The sequence below is a fragment of the Aegilops tauschii genome, chromosome 6 (assembly GCF_002575655.3).
Source record: "Aegilops tauschii subsp. strangulata cultivar AL8/78 chromosome 6, Aet v6.0, whole genome shotgun sequence".
Taxonomy (NCBI): Eukaryota; Viridiplantae; Streptophyta; class Magnoliopsida; order Poales; family Poaceae; genus Aegilops; species Aegilops tauschii.
Genome location: NC_053040.3, coordinates 125,450,861 through 125,472,678, shown reverse-complemented (window position 1 = coordinate 125,472,678; position 21,818 = coordinate 125,450,861). Strand labels below are relative to the sequence as shown.

At 53.0% G+C, this 21,818-nt stretch overlaps 1 protein-coding gene across 1 annotated transcript in view; it reads left to right on the top strand.

Moving 5' to 3' along the window:
* The first annotated feature begins 10,490 nt into the window (after nucleotides 1-10,490).
* Nucleotides 10,491-21,818, top strand: part of LOC109742957 (inactive LRR receptor-like serine/threonine-protein kinase BIR2) — a 50,627-nt gene continuing 39,299 nt past the window's right edge. Inside the window, exon 1 of the mRNA XM_073501817.1 lies at nucleotides 10,491-10,599. Coding sequence (XP_073357918.1) covers nucleotides 10,491-10,599 — 109 coding nt within the window. The remainder of the gene's footprint in view (nucleotides 10,600-21,818) is intronic.

The following is a 21,818-nucleotide window of genomic DNA, read 5'->3' as shown; positions in this document are numbered from 1 at the left end:
GAGGGGAGGGAAAGGAAAGTGTGGAGTAGGACTCCCCCTTCCTTCCCTCTCCCCCCTCTTTCCTTCCCCCTTGGGAAAACATGGCATGGGGCGCATGGCAAGGCAGGGCCCCTATGGGACAAGCGGCCAGCCCTAGGGCACGTCAGGCTGCCTCCCCTCCCCTCCCACCTATATATATGTGGGGAGGGGGTGCCACACAAGGACACATCATTGTCTCAGCCATGTGCGGCGCCCCCATCCACCGTTTACTCCCTCGGTCATATCTTCGTAGTGCTTAGGCGAAGCCCTGCGGAGATCACATCACCATCACCACACCGTCGTGCTGTCGGAACTCATCTACTACCTCTCCGTCTTGCTGGATCAAGAAGGCGTAGGATGTACCTGAGCTGAACGTGTGCAGAACGCGGAGGTGCTGTGCGTTCGGTACTAGATCGGTTGGAGCACGAAGAAAGTTCGACTACATCAACCGCGTTGTGAAACGCTTCCGCTTACGGTCTATGAGGGTACGTGGACACACTCTCTCCCTCGTTGCTATGCATCTCCATGGATAGATCATTGTGTGTGCATAGAATTTTTTTTGTTTTCCATGCAACGATTCCCAACAGTGGCATCAGAGTCAGGTCTATGCAAATATGATATGCACGAGTAGAACACAAAGAGTTGTGGGCGGTGATAGTCATACTGCTTACCACCAACATTTTATTTTGATTCGATGCTATTGTGTGTTAAAGCGGCCCGGACGAACCTTACATGTCCACGCACATGATACCGGTTCCGCCGACTGACATGCAACTAGTTTTGCATAAAGGTGGCTAGCGGGTGTCTGTTTCTCCTGCTTTAGTTGAATTGAATTTGACTACGGCCGGTCCTTGAAGAAGGTTAAATCATCAAACTTGATGAATCACCATTGTGGTTATATGCGTAGGTAAGAACGGTTCTTGCTAGAAGCCCGTAGCAGCCACATAAAACTTGCAACAACAAAGTAGAGGACGTCTAACTTGTTTTTGCAGGGCATGTTGTGATGTGATATGGTCAAGACATGATGTGATAAACATTATTGTATGAGATGATCATGTTTTGTAAGTTATCAGCAACTGACAGGAGCCTTATGGTTGTCTCTTTATTGTATGAAGTGCATACGTCATGTAATTGCTTTACTTTATCTCTATGCATTAGCGATAGTTGTAGAAGCAATAGTTGGCGAGACAACCACGACGCAACGTTGGAGATCAAGGTGTCGAGCCGGTGACGATGGAGATCATGACGATGCTTTGGAGATGGAGACCAAAAGCACGAGATGATGATGGCCATATCATGTCACATATATTGATTGCATGTGATGTTTATATTTTATGCATCTTATTTTTCTTAGAACGGTGGTAGCATTATAAGATGATCCCTTCACTTAATTTCAAGATAAAAGTGTTCTCCCTGAGTATGCACCATTGCTACAGTTCGTCGTTTCAAGACACCAGGTGATGATCGGGTGTGATAGACTCTATGTTCACATACAACGGGTGTAAGACAGTTTTGCACATGCAGAATACTTGGGTTAAACTTGACGAGCCTAGCATGTACAGACATGGCCTCGGAACACTGGGACCGAAAGGTCAAACATGAGTCATATAGTAGATATGATCAACATAGATATGTTCACCATTGATAACTACCCCATCTCACGTGATGATCGGACATGGGATAGTTGATTTGGATCATGTATCACTTAGATAACTTGAGGGATGTTTATTTAAGTGGGAGTTCATTAGTAATTTGATTAATTAAACTTAATTTATCATGAACTTAGTCCTCATAGTATTTGCAAATTATGTTCTAGATCAATAGCTCGCGATGTAGCTCCACTATTTTTTTGATATCTTCCTAGAGAAAAATAAGTTGAAAGATGATAGTAGCAATGATGCGGACTGGGTCCGTCATCTGAGGATTATCCTCATTGATGCATGGAAAAATTATGTCCTTGATGCACCACTAGGTGATAGACCTATTGCAGGAACAGATGCAGACATTATGAACGTTTGGCAATCTCGATATGATGACTACTTAATAGTTTAGTGCGCCATGCTTTACGGCTTAGAACCGGGACTTCAAAAACGTTTTGAACGCCATGGATCATATGAGATGTTCCAAGAGCTGAAATTGGTATTTCAGACTTATGCCCATGTTAAGAGGTATGAGACCTCTGACAAGTACTTTGCTTACAAGATGGAGGAGAATAGCTCAGCCAGTGAGCATGTGCTCAGAATGTCTGGGTACTACAATCACTTGAATCAAGTGGGAGTTAATCTTCTAGATAAGATAGTGATTGCCATAGTTCTCTAGTCACTATCACCAAGCTATTAGAACTTCGTGATGAACTATAATATGCAAGGGATGATGAAAACGATTCCTAAGCTCTTCGCGATGCTGAAATCGGCGAAGGTAGAAATCAAGAAAGACCATCAAGCGTTGATGGTTAACAAGACCACTAGTTTCAAGAAAAAGGGCAAAGGAAAGAAAGGGAACTTCAAGAAGAATGGTAAGCAAGTTGCCACTCCCGTGAAGAAACCCAAAGCTGGACCTAAGACTGAAACTGAGTGCTTCTACTGCAAAGGAAATGATCACTGGAAGCGGAACTGCTCCAAATACTTGGCAGATAAGAAGGATGGCAAAGTGAACAAAGGTATATTTGATATACATGTTATTGATGTGTACCTTACTAGTATTCATAGTAGCCCCTAGGTATTTGATACTGGTTCAGTTGCTAAGATTAGTAACTCGAACTAGGAGTTGCAGAATAAACAGAGACAAGTTAAGGGCGAGGTGACAATGTGTGTTGGAAGTGATTCCAAGGTTGATACGATCACCATCGCACACTCCCTCTACCTTCGGGATTAGTGTTGAGCCTAAACAAATGTTATTTAGTGTGCGCGTTGAGCATGAACATGCTTAGATCGTGTTTATTGCAATACGGTTATTCATTTAAGTCATAGAATGATTGTTGTTCTGTTTACATGAATAAAACCTTTTATGGTCATACACCCAATGTAAATGGTTTATTGAATCTCGATCATAGTGATACACATATTCATAAGATTGATGCCAAAATATGCAAAGTTGATAATGATAGTGCAACATACTTGTGGCACTGCCCTTTAGGTCATATTGGTGTAAAGCGCATGAAGAAACTCCACGAGGATGGACTTTTGGAATCACTTGATTATGAATCATTTGATACTTGCGAACTATGCCTCATGGGAAAGATGACTAAAACTCCGCTCTCCGGAACAATGGAGCGAGCTAATGACTTATTGGAAATAATATATACCGATGTATGCGATCCGATGAGTGTTGAAGCACGCAGCAGGTATCGTTATTTTCTCACTTTCACAGATGATTTGAGTAGGTATGGGTATATCTACTTGATGAAAAAAAGTCTGAAATGTTTGAAAAGTTCAAAGAATTTTAGAGTGAAGTAGAGAATCATCGTAACACTACAAGAAATGTGTTAATCCATGACGGATTTCTGGTGACAATCTCAAAAACCGTCATGATCAATGACGAATTTGTCTGGCTCGTCGTGAAATCCGTCACGGACTAATGAGATGAGAACAAGCTGTACGAAAATGGCGCCCTTACAATGGACCGTCACGGGTACTGTCACGAATCAGATAGTTGTAGACCAAACAGACCATCATGGATGGCTCATACTAATGTGCCACGTGTGTCCAACCCACATATGTCAGGTTTAGTTTTTTCTTAAAGTTGTTCGAACTGTCATGGACGGCCGTGCTTTTTCTAACGAAAAATGGAATGCTGGTGCTGCGTGTCCCAGCGTTGCTTTTATTTAGGAAAAAAAGACCGTTGCTGCTGCTCTAAGTCTATTTTGTACAGAAAAACATGATGGGCCTTCTGGTGCTCTTTTGTAGGAAAACGGAATGCTGCTACTGTGACGTCCAGACATTGGGCTGCGCTATGTAAATTTTTTTACAGAGAAAACGGTAAGGTTTCTTTAGTAAATCTAAAAAGGAGAAGCTTCTTGAGGGATCAAACTACGGACCTCACACTTATACACCTAGGTCGCTACCGCCGTGGAAATCTACGTTTTTGTTAAAATTCTTTTTATGTTCTTAGACTAAACGAGCCAAGGTTTTTAGTTAAAAAAAGGAGGTTGAACGGGGATTCGGACCATGTAGCACTAACCTCTAAGTTCCAACGAGCCATGTTTTTCTTGTCTTTTTGTAGTACTTTTCACGCGTAGGCAACAATATGTTTTTTCTTTTGCAAAACTACAACAATAGGTTATGAACTGTACTACTTAACGACATTGTATAATAAACATTCATGAATTTTCCCAAAAAATGTGTCCATCTTATGTCGGCGTCCTGGGAACGGGGGTACCTAGACCTGCCTGCCTGCGGCCCATGGCGTGGCCCCACCAATGGCCTGGTGCGGCCCATCTTCGGCAACAACCACTCAAGACCCTCGCGAGGGGCCAAGCCTCGTGAGACGAATGACACTGAGACCTCCTCAGGGGCAGCCTCACTAGGCTGGCTCCCGAGGAGCGGAAATATCTATGCAAGGGGCACCTCGCGAGGTTCACGTGACGTGAGCCATGACAATCAAGGCCAAGCGGGCGCCAGCGGGCGCAGTGTACCAGTTTCCTCTTTGGTGCTAAAGAGGCAGGCACATGCGAGGAGTACCGAGGCGTTAGGCAAAGGTTCCCATATCGGTGCAACGAGACCAAGACCAGCAGGACGGCAGGACGAAGGTCACCACGGAGCCCACAGCAACATCACCACCAGAGCCTTTGGCAGGCGAAGACCACCTTTTGTCAGGATAGCTTGTACTAGTTGTCTCCTTTCAAAATCGGCCGTTGTGGGATCCCTTCCGGCCTAAACATTTGGGAAGAGGACCAGGGCCTCTATAAATAGGACTAGCCACCACCAACGGAGGGGGGACGGATCATTGAGACCACCCTCCTATGCACTAGTTCGTCGGGCTCAAGAACACCTCTCCTCATGAGGTTGTTCTTACCTTGTATTGTTCATCCTCAGCCTCCAAGGCAATCCACCGCACCACACTGGAGTAGGGTATTACACCACAAACGGTGGCCCGAACCAGTATAAACCCTCGTGTCTCTTGTTCTTTGGGTTCATCGAGCTAGGCCTTGGGATCGTTGTGCGAGCGAGCTAGAGAGAGAGAGTTCTTCATGCGCACCCCTGTGTTCGAATCTCAAGGGTTTGCCGAAACCTAGAGTCTGACATTTGGCGAGCCGGGTAGGGGGTGCGCCGAAGCCCCTCTTCCGTCGACCGACTCGCTGACACCCCGCGGTTCTGATGTCTGACGACCCGAGGACTCACGCCAACCATTGGACAGCTTGGCCCATCTGGGCGGCTTCGTCCGCCCAAGAAGACCTCAACTCCGCACTCCAGGCGGCCCGCACCCTGCCGAACGCCGCCGGACGAGGGCGGCGTGGACCGACACCTCCCACCCTCGCACCGCGGCGCATGCGAGCCACCGCGAGATCCTCAGGCTACGCCGCGGCAACGACACCACACACCCGACAGGAACAAGCAAACATGCGAGCTGCGCTCATCGTGGCGCGGGAGCTGCTGCGGTGCCGGCTAGCGGAGAGCGGCCGCGACGCGCTACTGGAGCACGTCGCTGAGCTGTTGGACGCGGCATCCAGGGGTACGCCGCCTTTCTGCTCCCTGCCTACACCTCAAGTTGTGGCCAGATTGCATGGCGGGCCCTGTCACGCTCGCATGCTCCCCGGCGCACCAGCAGGGTTCAACGACGTCAGCACGGCCGACGGCGCCGTTCATCTGGCCGCGCCTGCGCTTCCCCCGGGCGGCGCGGGCCAGGGCAACCCCCCGCGCGGCCACACTGAGGCACCACCCTACGACCACCAGGGGGACGCGCAGGGCCAGGCGACACAAGGCACAGGGCACCTAGGCGAGGGTTCCGGAGCGGCGGCTTCGGAAGCCTATGTGCCCCGCATGGTGGACCAAGAGTAGACACCAGAGGACGGCCCCTGCTCGTTTCTCGAGCCGGGCTGGGAAGATGAGATGCTGGAAGTTGAGGCCTTCCACGAGCCGCCCAGGAGCCTCACTGACCCCGCCAACGACAGCAATCGCAGGGTACCTCTGATATCTCAGGAGCAGGCTTACACTAACCATGGGTCGTAGGTGGACCAGGCCACGGCGGCGGACGGGGGCCCCAGGGCGGCAACCCCGCTTCAACCGGGGGTAGCGCATTGGGGGCAGCGCGGGAGGGGACTTGGGCGAGGCCCTCCGCCATGCTGCGCGGAGCAAGGCGCTGCCCGGAGGTAGGTCCTCTGCCGGGGAGGCACCGGCGAGCCCTTCCCCCCGGCAGAGGGCCCGTGGTCGCCGAGAGCGCCGCTAGCGTCCCCCTTGCCCCTTGGCACCGTCCTGGTTTCCGGACGCCCCAACGGTGGTCGGGGGTGGCGCAGGGCGGGGTCCTCGTCTGACGATATGAAGCAAGGCTCACACCTGTGAAGGTCTCCGCCCGTGATACTCTCACGTAATAATGAGTGGGGCTGTACATGCCCCAGAGTCTCCGGAGAGCCGCCCTTGGGCCTCGGGGGCTCCCGCCCACGTCCTAGTGGAAGCACCATGCTCCGTGCTGGCCGTCGACACTGTCCCCCAATGACTATGCTCACAGCCAGTGAAAGCACTTAGCTCCACGCTGGTGAGAAGACAAGAAGACTAGCTAGGTGCCGGACGTAGCCATTTGCTTTTATTCCCCCTATTTTCTGTAGCTCGATTCGCCGCTGCCCTTTTTGGATTGAACGCAGAGTCTTTTCTGCCGTCAAGCGTGGGGGGTTCTTCTCTTATTGTGTCGATTTCTTGCATTTTGGTTGCGTGCTTTGTACCGAGGCTCACGCCTGCCAATCCTCCCCCTTGCGGGCGCCTCGCGATCGGGGCTGGGCGTGGTGTGCACACAACAGTCGCGCTCGGACAAACCCGGGTGGTCGCAAGCCGCCGCCGCGCGCACACCCTGACATAGCCTAGGATCCGCTCCTCGCGAGGCCCTCACGGGCGAGACGGCAGGCCCCTCGGGAGATTAAAACCTCGCAAGCCCAGAAGGAGCTCCTCTCGGGAGAAGGGCGCATCAGCAACCTCAAGGACCGCACAAGGCCTACCAGGACCAAGGTAAATCACAACAACAACCCAGTTGAGGGGTTCGCAAGTTCACACAAACACGTTTCAAGCCCGGCCTAAAGGAAAATGAAAAATATCAATTTACATGCACGAGAGCTCCCCCTCCAAAATGCTCTCACGCCATGCGGGGTCGTGTTCAAGTCTCTGCGTGCAGGTTCAAGCGAAGGGACGCGGGCTCAGTCGGACATCTCGCTCGCAACGTCGTCTTGGTCGCCCTCGTGCGTGCTGCTGGCGCCGTTGCTGGAGTCGTCTTCGCCGTCGTCGACTTCACTGTCTTCATCCGCCGCGACCACCACTGCGTCGTCTTCGGTGGTGAACGCCCTGACTAGGGCGTCCACGTGATCATCCACCCAGTGCGCCAGGTTGTCACGAATAACTCCAGGCACTGGGGCAATGGCGGCGTCGATGTCAAAATGGGGGTCGCGGTCCTGGAGGTGGCTGAAGACACGGGAGAACGCGTGCCCAAGGAGGCTCCGGCCCCTCTCTTCAACAAGCTCGTGAGCCCTCACGGCCTGGTCCTCCAGGCGTGTCATGATCTCGGTGAAGAAGCGGAGATGGCTGGCGTAGTCCTCCACACAGGGATGAGGGACGTTATCCTCGCAGATAGAGCCCAATGCTCCGTTGGCCCTCACTCTGAGATCCTGGAGCATGGGGGCGTGCTCGCGGTGCAGCGTCTGTCGGCCACATGCCTCCTCCCTGTTCTGCTGAGCGAGGGACGCGGCGCCATCGATCTGCTGCTGGAGCGAGAGCAGATCCGCACGAGCCTCGGCCAGGTCAGCCTGGGCAGAGGTCAGGGCCTCCGAAGCGGCCTTCTCGCGCTGTTTTGCCTTGTCCAACCTCGCCCTGAGGGCGGCGGTCCTACCATCAGCTTCGGCCTCGGTGAGCTTCGACTTCAGATCATACTTGTTAGCAAGGTCTGCGTGAGCTTCCGCTACTCTCCGATCAACCTCCTCCTGGATCTTGGCTTCGCGCGTGGTGGTGGCATCTTCGGCCATGGCCACTTGGCGCTCCCTTGTTTCCAGCCGCTCGAGCTCGAGGCTGCGCTCCGAGGCTTCCAGCGCCAGCGCTTCCTCACGCTTCAGGATCTCCTTCTCTTCGAGGGGCGCTCCCCTCATCAATGCCAAGACGATCTGGCGCGCCTCGATTTACTCCTCCAGAGCGGCGCTCAAGGCCTGGAGCTCGCGCTCCCGCTTCTCGGCGTTCTCTCGACGGTGGTCGGCCTCCTTCGCTTCCTCCTGGGACCGAGCGCTGGCCTCGCGGGAGCCTGCGAGTTCTGCTGCGGCCTTTGCCTTGTCATGCCCGAGCTGAAGCTGCCCAAGGTTGATGGCGACCTTCAATTGGTGCCACTCATGAGCCAGGCGGAAGTCCTCTGTCTCGAGTCGAGCGTCAACTGCCGCGAGCTCTCCCCCAAGGCGGCTCAGCGCGCTCATCGCCTCCTGCAAGAGCTTGTGGCGCACGACACCACGACCACGCGCAAGCTCCATTCCGCGGCCAAGTCTGTCCTCCGCGCCTGAGATCACTGGGGAAGTTTGAGCTGTCCTGCTTGTCCTCGGCAAGGGGCACGAGGCCGGCGCCTTCCCCGCCGCCTCGCGGGCCCCGGCAAAGGTGCTAGATGACGCAGCCCCACCACCTGAAGACGAGGCCGGTGCTGGGGACGCCCAGCTGCCAGCGATGATCAACGAAGGAGTCCTTGGCACGCCGGCTCCGCCCCAGGCCGGAGCGCGAAGAAGTGACGCCAAGAAGGACGAGTAAAGGCTCCAGGTAGACGCGTCCACCACCGAAGCGGGCCCCGGGCCCCGCGCGGTGTTCTGGCCGGTAGAGCTCATGGTCAATGGCGAGCCGGTGGCCGGTGAGGGCTGCACCTCAAGATATTTTGCCGACTCAGCCGAGGGAAACCTGAAGATCGTTGGTCAGGAAATGATGCAGCACTCAAGAAATCGCGCATCTGAGGTACTTACTCGTCTTTGGCAATGTATTTCCTCTGCTTCAGCGGCCGTTATGCGCCTCCATTGCAGCTTGGGGACACCTTCCTCTTGCGAGTGCCTCAAAATTCAGGCGGAGTTGCCCAAAGCCCTGGGCGCGGCCACCGCCGCCTTGGGCAGTTGGCGTGGTTCCTGAGGGGGCGGCCTCGGGAGCGCCCGCCTACGTCGGCCCCGCGACCTCCACCACAGGATGACCTGCCTCAGGAGCCGCAGCCTCAAGGGCCTCGACTGGAGTCACGTCCTCGGCGGCCACTTCGCTGGCGCTCGACGGTGCTGGCCCCCCTACACCAGCTTGTAGGGAGAGCGTTGAGGTGACGGCAGGCAGGGGGACACAAAGACGGGGCTTTCACGCGGCCCCTCAAGGCTGACTGGGCGCAGTCCCCATTCATCGAAGGGGGCATCTGCTTCACGAACTCCACCTTGTTCGAGCAGCAGTACAGAAGGCAGCCCTACTCTGGCAGATTAGCTGGCGCTGGGTCGCCCGTCACGAGCTTAAGCGCTATGCACCGCGCCTCGGGAGGAAGAGCAGGTGCATGAAGCCTCATGGGATCCCCGTTACCGGAGAAGGCCCACATCGGTCGGGAGTGGTGCTAAAGTGTAGCGATGCGACACCGGATGAACTCCTTCACCACCATCGGCTCCGTCACCCCAAGGTCCTTCAGCTTGGCCAGCCGACGCCAGACATGGGCGAGCCGTCGGTCGGCAAGCTTCGCGTGCCCCCAGTTGGAGCTTGGGGCGGCCGGAATCCGCGGGAGCAATAGTAGGGGGCTAAGCACGCTAGCATCCACAAACACCCACCGCTTCCGAAAACCCTCCACGACCGGCGAGAGCTCGAAGTCGATCCCCGAGCCGACCGTCGCCGCAACAGCCTGAAGGGATACGCACCCCGAGCGCTGGAGAGCGCCTGTCAGATGCAGAGAGAAGAAGTGGTGAAGCAAGGCCACGGAAGGGGCAATGCCCACCATAGCCTCGCAGACAAAGGCGAAGAAGGCAAGGAGAATGATGGATTGGGGGTCAAGGTGCAGCTAATTGATCTGATAATGCGAAAGCACAGCGTTGAAGAAATTGGAGAAAGGAGGAACCAAGCCAGCCCAGAGGGCGTGAAGATGGATGGGGATCTCGGTGGCCGTCCTGTCAATCGAGGCACGGGAAGCAGGCCAAGCCACCGTCGCCCCCCACATTGAAATCGGAGGCAAGCGCTGGGCAAACCTTGCCCATCGCTTCCTGGTTAAGCACCACCGACCGCTTGATGGCGGGCTCCAAGACCGGTGGCGTAGGGGCCGAGGTATGGGACTTCTTCTTCCCTTTCTTCTTTCGGCTGGGCGCCATGGCGGCGAGGAGATTTGGTGTCGGGTCAGACCAGGGGGAAGGATCCGCTGTTTTCCAGAAGACGGGGGAACTGCGAAGCACGCTGCCAGTAATGGAGGTGGAGCTATGTAGACAACGGCGGCTGCCTAGCCAGGCGGAAGTCGAGGCTGCGTGGAGAAGTGGAGGCACCCACGTAACATCCGTCGCCACGCGTCAGCCAAGGCCGCAGGCGGTTGGGGCCCGCGCGCTCCGCACTTTCCCCTTGGCTTTGCCTCAAAGCCAAGTCCGAGCGCGCCTTGGGCCCGGGGGCTACTGTCGGCGTCCTGGGAACGGGGGTACCCAGACCTGCCTGCCTGCGGCCCATGGCGTGGCTCCACAACGGCCTGGTGCGGCCCATCTTTGGCAACAACCACTCAAGACCCTCGCGAGGGGCCAAGCCTCGCGAGGCGGACGACACCAACTCCTCAGGGGCAACCTCACTAGGCTGGCTCCCGAGGAGCGGAGATATCTATGCAAGGGGCACCTCGCGAGGTTCACGTGACGTGAGCCATGACGACCAAGGCCAGGCGGGCGCCAGCGGGCGCAGTGTACCAGTTTCCTCTTTGGTGCTAAAGAGGCAGGCATATGCGAGGAGTCCCGAGGCGTCAGGCAAAGGTTTCCATATCGATGCGACGAGACCAAGACCAGCAGGACGGCAGGACGAAGGTCACCATGGAGCCCACAGCAACATCACCACCAGAGCATTTGGCAGGCGAAGACCACATTTTGTCAGGATAGCTTGTACTAGTTGTCTCCTTTCGAAATCGGCCGTTGTGGGATCCCTTCCCGCCTAAACATTTGGGAAGAGGACCAAGGCCTCTATAAATAGGACTAGCCACCACCAACGGAGGGTGGACGGATCATTGAGACCACCCTCCTACGCACCAGTTCGTCGGGCTCAAGAACACCTCTCCTCAGGAGGCTGTTATTACCTTATACTGTTCATCCTCAGCCTCCAAGGCAATCCACCACACCACACTGGAGTAGGGTATTACACCACAACGGTGGCCCGAACCAGTATAAACCCTCGTGTCTTTTGTTCTTTGGGTTCGTCGAGCTAGGCCTTGGGATCGTTGTGCGTGCGAGCTAGAGAGAGAGAGAGAGTTCTTCATGCGCACCCCTGTGTTCGAACCTCAAGGGTTTGCCGGAACCCTAAATCCGACATCTTAAGAATTAATAACATTGTTCCATGCCAATTATAAGAATTGTCTACCATATTTGGATATTATTATCGTTTTATCTAATAGGTTGCAAAGAGAAGTTTGAGTTATCCCTAAGTATCTTTCAACATTTTCATCAATTTCTAGGATATGAGCTAAAACAAAACATAATTCCTTAAAAAAATGAAATGTTTAAACCTTATTTGACTTGCATATACATCAAAATGGCATTACCTCCAGTAGGAACACATAAATTTATTTAAACTATAAAAAATATTAAATCATGTCTAAAATCATTGAAAATCCTACAAAACAAAATATTTGTTTTTTGCGAGAAAATAAAATATATGTATTATAGTACATGTGAAATGGGGGTACGCTGCATGTTTTAATTAAAAGAAGAACAACACATAAATGGAACTCAAACCCTAGACATGAATTTTAAGCGGTTAGCACCTTCCCACTTGGCAACTATATTGTTGTGATATGAATGCGACTTTTTTCATTAGTAAAGTATATACAGCCACACTTCTAAGGCTGCGGGTCGAACGAGGTAGCTGTAGCTTCTAACAATCATATTTGTGCGAAAGAATGTTTTGTACACTTAACAAAAACGTCCTACTTGTATTTTTTAAATGTTCAAACATGTATTTTGAAAAAAACAATCATCATGTATTTAAAAAATGTCAACGTTTATCAAAAAATGTTATTTGTCCATACAAAAATGAATAAAGTTAAAATGTATTTTTCTAAAATGAATAAAAAATGTGCATGTCTATTGGATCCACGTTGTCATTTTTAATAATGCATGGTGAACATTTCTGAAAAATACAAAGACAATTTGTTAATACATATGAGACATTTTCCGAAAATATGTTTAAAAAAATTCAAATGCAATAACACTTTCTTTAAGTATTATTATGACAATGGTCAGTTTCTATTATATTTATTTTTTTGAATGGGAAAAAGTAAAATAAACAACAGATATTAATATGAACTTGGGAAAATAAAAAGAAAACCAACGTCGTAAAAATCGCTTGAACCCATAAAATATAAAAGAAAAAGTCAAGCTATTTCCTGATGTATATTCTACTGGTTTTCTTTTTCTTGAAGAGGTAAGTATGAACATTTTCCTAAATTCATGTCGTTTAAATAAGTAAATCATGTACTTTCATTCATGGCCACAAGCACACATAATTATTGAGTATATGCACTGGTTTTTTAAGAACAATTATTAAAATACTAAAAATGTATATTAAAAATTATTATGTGATATTAATATAAATTCTAGATATGTATTAAAAATAGCTCAACTTCTATTAAAAAATAAACGTGTTTCTTAAAATGCCGGAGTGATTTTACACTACAAGTTTTTTATACATTTTGAACATTTTTTAATACACGTTGAACATTTGTTTTGGAAGTACATGTTCAATTTTTTTGAATGCATGACTTACATATTCCAAGATATATTAACAATTCTTAAATATACGTGATACATTTTCCAAAAACATTCCAAACATTTTTTCAAATGTATTTTTTCTTGCATTTCTTTTAATTCTAGATAATGCAAACAATGTTTGGAAAAATGAAACCTCGCATGGTGTCATTATATGATACCTAGAGACCGTGTTAACAATTTGAAAACATGAACATGTACCTTATCAGGTTTTTTATATTTTAGAAAATTCAAACCAAGTTTGAAAAACACAAAACCTGCCATGGTGCTATCATACGATCCCTAGAGAGTGTGATGAAAATTCGAGAAGGTTTCACAGAAGTTGTGACGTACACTACTTGGAACCTGAACATCTTTGAGGAAGAATCGTGGTTACGAGAGGGAACGTGTCTGGTTTGAAGCCGAAGTGTTGGTTACTTCAATGTTTGACATTTAATTCTTTTTCTATTCTCAACATACACCGTCACATGTTTCATGTCAACATTTTGCCCTTTTCAGAGTTCGTTTGCAATATTTAAGACATTAAGTGTATTTCTAGGCATTTAACAAATATAATTCAATTTTGAATTTCGAGTGCATGAAACGTTGGCAAAATGGGTTGAAATTTATCATTTTTGTTAATAAGTCTATGTTCAGGCCTTATCCAAGAAAAGAGGAGGAATTTCAAACATTGGGGTGCCAAGACTCCGCACCGGACGTGTAGCTTATCGTCGTTTTTTAGTCTATAAATTTAATCAATGTCTGAAAACACATGAAACCTGGCATGGTGTTATCATATGATCCTTAGAGAGCATGGTAAATTTTTTAGAAGGTTTCCCAAAAGTTATGATGTACACTTCTTGGAAAGTGGAACATCTTCGAGGAAGAATCATGGTTTCAAGAGGGGACGAGTCGGGTTTGAAGGGGAGTTGTTGATTACTTCAGTGTTTGACCTTGAAAATTTCCCCATGCTCAACGTACACCATCACGTGTTCCATGTCCAAATTTGACATTTTTTGTGTATTTCCGTTAATATGTCTATGTTTATGCCTTGTCCAAGTAAAGAGGAGGAAATACAAATAAATATCTAAGTAGTGCCACACAAAAGAAAACACTCTTCCAATTTTTTGCCAAGCATATGCACCCATTATATTATTTAATTATAAATTACTTGATTTTTTACCACTTTAAGATATATTATCCTTTCCCCTATAGGTTGCAAATAGAAGTTTGAATTGTTCATAAACACTTTTCAAAACTTCCTCCATTTTGGGATATGACCTAAAATTAAACATATACACTTAAATATCTATTTTTTTAAATGTATATAACTTTTTTGAAATTCATGTAGTTCAAAGTGGAAGGATATTCAATACACATGCGAAAATTCATTTGAACCATAGAAAAAATTATACCATCTAGATTTTTTTGAAACTCCAAAAAACATATATTTAGTATATATCTCATCTAAAATGAATCGGGGTACATAAGATATTGTTTTGCAAGTTACTTCACACAGATGGCTTTTTAGTTATTGGGAAAATATGAAACATAAATGTAAAAGTTAGTCGTTATTGGGGTGAAAGCAGAAAAGGCCCATTATATCTCAGCCGAGGGTCGATCCAACGTGAGTGAAATCGTGGCCTCTGATTGGTCGAACCATCGTGCCCACGGACCACAATTGCAACCGTTCGATTTCCCAAGATCCGACGGATGGCATACAACCCCTATCCTATCTTGTTTATTCCCTACCCCGCAGCCACCAGCTCCTCTTCCGCCGAGAAGCCAGCCACCATTCCTCCCAACTTCTTCCCCCAGTGCCTTCCTTCCTCCCATCTCGATGGCCCCATCTCGGTGTTCCGGAACGCGACCACCACCATGCGCCACACAAATGAGGGGCGAGCCGTCGAGGCATCCTTATGGCTCCTCCACCTGTCGGGCAGTCCTACTTCTCCGTCCAATGCGTCGGCCTTAGGAGGAATACATCTCCGGCGAGCCCAAGGCCATCTTCGCCGAGGCCGCCTTCACCCTCTTGTGAGTCAATATCGATTCATTATTGTCGGAGTAAATGGCCACAGGTAGCCTAACCGACTCCCCCTGGATCTTCGAGGAATTATCAGGCCATCAAGCCTTCAAGCATACAAAGCATAGGGCCGCCTTCCCCCGGCCGGCTATCCCCAGGGCCGACTCCCAGAAGCCGGCCATGAAGAAAGCCGACTCCCAGAAGCCGGCCATGAAGAAAGCCGGCTCCCAGAAGCCGGCCAAGACTGCACCCACTAAGACTGTACCCACATAACGGCGATACGATGGGGCGTGGCCGCAGTACAGCCCACTACCCCCGAATCCCGGAACAGGCATGGCCACAGGGCGCCGTACGGGCCAGCCATCCCCCGTCCGGCGCGGCACTGTAGCCGTGTTGGCCTCGATGTCACCCACGACAGGCGCCAGTACGGCCCGTAGACGGCGGGCCCCTTCTGCCAGAGTGACGCCCGAAGGCGGCCTGGCCTCCTCTAGTCGGCCAGGGGTGTGGCCGGCTTCCAATAGCCGGCTACCTCCCTCCCTCGAAACATGTGCCTCATTAAGGAGACAAGACGGGGTAAGGCTACAGTGAGAGTCCGCAAGGCGGCAACACTGTAGCCACGCTTACCTCAACAAAGCTCTTGTCATCAGAGGCGAGGCAATAGTAACCAGCCGCCGACAAAGCCCCCAAGCGGTGGGGCCGGCCTGTCGGCCAAGAGGCTGGCAGCCGGCGGGACCCACCAGTCGGCGGGCCCCAATGACCGGCGGAGAAGCCGGCGTGCATAGACGCTGACGGCTGGGACCCGTGCCCAGCCGGATTACCATTGTACCCCTGGGGGGTAGGCCTATATAAACCCCCCGGGACACCCATGCAAAGGGTTGATCTCAGAGAATCCCACACACCACATAGAGAGAAAAGGAGAGCTAGCCTTGCCCTTCTTCCTACTCTAGACAAACAGCTCAAGGAGCGCTTGTAGCTACTTGTATTGATCTAGTGATCATGCGGAGACCCCGCAGAGTAGGACTAGGGGTGTTATCTCCACGGAGAGCCCCGAACCTGGGTAAGATTCGCCGGCGTGCATGTCTTCGCCTCATCCCATTTCCAGGCACCGGCGATGTTTTACTGGCTCCCACAATGATAAGCCATCCGTTGGCATATGTCGCACCTACCACCCGACATTTGGCGCCCACCATGGGGCCAGGTGCATCGTCGTCCGGAGACCTGTTCTGGACGGGAACCCTTTTCCTCCCCCGCGAGCGCAGCCAGCCTACTGCGCCCGATGGCGCTTGCCCCGACGCGCTGCTAGGCTTCGACGGCGCCTACGCAGCGAGCTGCCTCGCCGATCTTCTTGGCGAGACTCGCATCTCCGACGAGCCCGCGTCCGACGCTAGCACGGACTGCCCCGAGAGCCGCCTCGTCAGCCTCCTCGACCAGCTTCACGTCTCCAGCGAGCTTGCTGTGGACTTGGAGTCGGTCGGCTCCACCGACCCGATGCTTGTCGACTCCGACACGGCATCGCTCGATGCCTACCCCTCCGATGTGGTAGTCTTCGACGACCCTCTCCCTCGAGCTGACAGCGGCTGCAGCGCTGTCACTGAGGTGCTGGTCATCAGCCATGTCGCCGACTCGGGCGAGAACGCCCGCGACGCCCTACAAGCGGCGATGCACGACTTATCCATCCCCATCCCGGCTGACGCCGACGCCGAGACCCTGGAGGCACGCCGCCTCGCCCTCATCACGGAGGGCCAGAAGATAGCCTCCATGAGACGCCTCACTGAGGCTCACCAGCGCTAAGTCGACCGCGCCGCCTTTGGTACGCCGCCGCATGGCGGGCCGAGCCGGGCCGGTCTCGTCAGGAAGCGTGGCGCGGCCATCGCCAGCATGCAGGGGGCAGACCGCCCCGTCTACGCCACACCGCTTGAGAATCTGCGAGCCGCTCAGGCGGCCGCAGAAGAGCTGAATGGGCTGGGGGCTGATGAGCTCTCCTACATGACAAGGCGCATCTAGCAGCTGATCGACGCGGCCGCAGAACGGCATGAAGCCGGCGCCCACGCTGAGAGTCCTCCCCCACACCGAGAGCACGCCGCGACATCCCGGTCACCGACTGCGAGCGGCGCCCGCGCAAGGAAAGACAAGGAGCCGGCTGCTAGCCGCAGCCGGACTCGAATCACCATCGAGTGCGACGCAGAAGGCCGCCCTCGGGCAATGGAGCGCCAAGGCAATCCGCCACCTCCCCCGCCTCATGGGGAGAGACATCCCACCCCGCCGCCTGTCACACATCCGACTCTCGGTGGCCGACTGGGCCACCGCGAAGGAGTCGGCGAGAATGACGCCCGCCACCGGATCGACCGCCTAGCTCGATCCCTGGCGCTAGAAGAAGAAGACGATGTCGGCCCGCCATGCTTTGGCCCCCGCATCCGCGACGAGCCCTTCCCCAAAGGGTTCTCGCTCCCCAGAGACACGCCCAAGTACAACGGCTCTGTGAAGTCAGAAGATTGGCTCATCGACTACTCTACCGCTGTCAGCATAGCGAACGGCAATAGGCGCGTAGCCATGAAGTACGTCCCTCTCATGCTGCAAGGCACGACACGCACCTGGCTCAATAGCCTCAAGCCCTTCAGCGTCAACAGCTGGCTGGACTTCACGGAAGTCTTCGTCCGCAACTTCACCAGCACGTACAAGCGGCCTCCCAAGCCCCGCCAGCTCTCCTTATGCGTCCAAGGGCCCAGCGAGTCGACCCGCAACTACCTCACGCGGTGGGCCGAGCTCCGCAACTCCTGCGAGGGGGTGCACGAGGTTCAAGCCATCGAATACTTCACCGCCGGGTGCTGAGAGGGCACCCTCCTCAAGCACCGACTCCTCTGCGACGAGCCGGCTACCCTCGACGAGCTGCTGGTCATTGCAGACAACGCCACGGCCGACTCCTTGATGAAGACCGAGCTCCGGGTCGACGCCTCTGGAAAGGTGCTCACTCCGGCTCCTAAGACGCCGACTGGCGACCCCAATCGGCGCCCCAACCAGAACGACCACAAGCGCAAGGCCCCTATGCCGCCTTCCACTAGCCGGCAGGTGGCCACGGTCGAAGATGAGCAGCCCGAAGAGCGGCCCGCTCCCAAGAAGAAGGGCGGCAGGCCGGCTTGGCAGCCGGCCTTCTCCTACGAGCAGACTCTCGATGCCCCCTGCAAGTTCCACAGCGGCGCGAAGCCGTCCAACCACACGACCCGAAAGTGCCACTCGCTCACCCGGATCTCCAATGGCGAGGGGCTGGTGCCACCTCCGCCTCCAGGCCCGCCGCCTCCAGCCCCCCAGCAGCCGGCTGCTCGACCAGCAGTCGGAGCCATTCAAGATGAGTTCCCTGATGAACACGCCTCCTACGTCGTCTTCACAAGCCAGGTTGAAGACAAGCGCAACCGGCGCCGACAGCATCAAGAGGTCAACGCAGTCGCCCCCAGCAACCCCGAGTTCATGCATTGGTCCGAAAGGCCTATCAACTGGAGCCGGGCCGATCACCCAGAGGTGATGCCGTCCCCTGGCTCCTACGCATTGGTATTGGATGTCACCCTCGCAACAGAGAGGCGGGCTACCCGATTCTACCGCGTTCTGATTGATGGCGGAAGCGGTATCAACATACTGTACCGCGGTACCATGGAGAAGTTGAACCTCAAGGCGAAGCAGCTCATGCCAAGCCGGACCGTGTTCCATGGCATCGTACCCGGCCTGTCCTGTTCCCCTATCGGCAAGATCAGGATGGATGTTCTCTTCGGAGACAAGGATCACTTTCGCCGAGAAGCAATCTGGTTCGAGGTAGTGGATCTGGAAAGCCCTTACCACGCCTTGCTTGGCCGACCTGCTCTGGCCAAGTTCATGGCTGTGCCCCACTACGCCTACCTGAAGATGAAGATGCCAAGCTCGAAGGGGATCATCACTGTAGCCGGCGACTACAAGAAGTCCATCGAGTGTGCTGCAGCCAGCAGCCGGCTGGCCGAGTCCCTCGTAGTGGCAGAAGAGAAGAAGATGCTGGAGCGAGTTGTGGCCATGGCCGGCAAACAGCCGGCCTTGTCCCCCAACCCCAAGGAATATGATGCGCAGGGCTCCTTCCAGCCGGCCAAGGAGACGAAGAAGATACTTCTGGACCTGGAGAACCCGGAGAGGTTTGCAGTCATCGGTGCAAACATGGACAGTAAATAGGAAGGCGAGCTCGTCGACTTCCTCCATGAGAATCGAGACATCTTTGCATGGTCCCCTAAGGACATGCCGGGTGTTCCGAAGGATTTCGCCGAGCACAAGTTGCACGTCCGAGCGGATACGAAGCCGGTCAAGCAGCCTCTCCGCCGACTGTCAGAAGAGAAAAGAAGGATCATAGGAGAAGAGATAGCCCGGCTCCTTGCCGCCGGCTTTATTATGGAAGTGTTTTTCCCAGAGTGGCTTGCCAACCCAGTCTTGGTGTTGAAGAAGAACAACAAATGGCGTATGTGTATAGACTACACTAGCCTCAACAAGGCCTGCCCCAAAGATCCGTTTGCTCTGCCACGGATTGATCAAGTGATAGACTCCACAGCCGGATGCGAGCTGTTGAGTTTCTTGGATGCCTACTCAGGATACCACCAGATTAAGTTAGACCTAGCAGACCGCCTGAAGACCGCCTTCATCACACCCTTCGGAGCTTTCTGTTACCTGACTATGACATTCGGCTTGAGGAATGCCGGTGCCACTTTTCAGCGTTGCATGCGGAAATGCCTCCTCAAGCAACTCGACAGAAATTCCCACGTCTACGTAGACGATATTGTGGTGAAGACAGAGAAGCGCGGCACCCTGCTGGAAGACCTCAAGGAAGCATTTGCCAACTTGCGCCAATTCCAGATCAAGCTCAGCCCCGAGAAATGCGTGTTCGGAGTACCAGTCGGCCAGCTTCTAGGCTTTTTGGTCTCCGAACGCGGCATTGAGTACAACCCTGTGAAGATCAAAGCCATTGAAAGAATGGAGATTCCCACCAAGTTGCGAGACGTGCAGAAGTTCACTGGGTGTCTGGCCTCCCTAAACCGCTTTATCAGCCGGCTAGGAGAGAAGGCTCTCCCCCTGTACCGACTCATGAAGAAATCCACTAATTTCGAGTGGAATGACCAAGCAGACCAAGCCTTCCATGAGTTGAAGAAGATGCTGACCACCCCATCTGTCCTGGCGGCGCCGACTGAGAAGGAGCCCATGCTCCTCTACATTGCCGCAACTAGCCGAGTGGTCAGTACAGTTATCGTGGTTCAGCGCCCAGAAGAAGGCCGAGCCCAGCTAGTCCAGAGGCCGGTGTATTATCTAAGCGAAGTACTATCCAGCTCAAAGCAAAACTACCCACACTACCAGAAGATGTGCTATGGAGTGTACTTCGCCGCCAAGAAGCTGAAGCCCTACTTTCAAGAGCATCCCATCACGGTCGTATGCACCGCCCCGCTTGCCGAGACCATAGGCAGCCGAGATGCATCCGGCCGGGTGGCTAAATGGGCCATTGCGCTGGCGCCTTACACAATCTTCTACCAGCCCCGCACCGCCATTAAGTCCCAAGCATTGGCCGACTTCCTCGTCGACTGGGCCGAGACCCAGTACCTACCGCCGGCTCCCGACTCTACTCATTGGCGGATGCACTTCGACGGGTCCAAGATGCGCACCGGCCTGGGAGCCGGCATCGTCCTCACCTCTCCCAAAGGCGACAAGCTCAGATACACGCCGCATATCCACTTTGCCGCCTCCAACAACGTGGCTGAATACGAGGCGCTCATACACGGGCTCCAGCTAGCCAAAGAGCTCGGCATACGCCAGATCCTGTGTTATGGCGACTCCGACTTGGTGGTCCAGCAGTCATCTGGCGACTGGGACGCCAAAGATGCAAACATGGCGAGCTATCGATTCCTCGTCCAGCAGATCAGTGGGTACTTCGAAGGGTGCGAGTTCCTTCATGTACCACGGGCCGACAACGACCAAGCAGATGCCCTGGCACGAATCGGCTCCACCTGACAGGCTATACCAACCGGTGTCTCTCTCCAGCGCCTCCTCAAACCGTCTATCAAGCCGTCTCCAGAGTCGGACTCTATCTTCGTACCGCCTGCCCCCGATGCAGCCGGACCCGACTGGAGGAACCCAGCAGGCGGCTCGGGGACATCAACAAGCGGCCCGGGGGCTGCCGTAGTCACACCTGGCTTGGGGACTTCAGAACCCGGCCCGGGGACTGCAGCAGTCGGCCCGGGGGCCGCAGCGACACAAGAAGCGGTGGCCGACTCCAACTCTCCACAACCCAACCCGCCCACCCGGGTCGCAGTGGCCGTACTGACAGTAGAAGAAGTCACAGCTCCATCATGGGCCTAGCCCATCCTCAACTTCCTAGTCAACAGAGAGCTGCCGACTGATGAGATCTCGGCAAGACTAGTGCCACGCCAAGCCGGAGCATACGCAATAATAAACAGAGAACTTGTCAAGCGCAACATCACTGGAGTCTTCCAGCGCTGCGTCGAGCCAGAGAAGGGTGTAGCAATCCTCAAGGATATCCACCAAGATGAATGCGGCCACCACGCAGCCTCAAGATCACCTGTGGCCAAAGCTTTCCGCCATGGTTTCTTCTGGCCGACTGCTTTGGAAGATGCCAAAGAGATAGTCAAATGCTGCAAAGGATGCCAAGTCTTCAGTTCCAAGCAACACCTGTCGGCT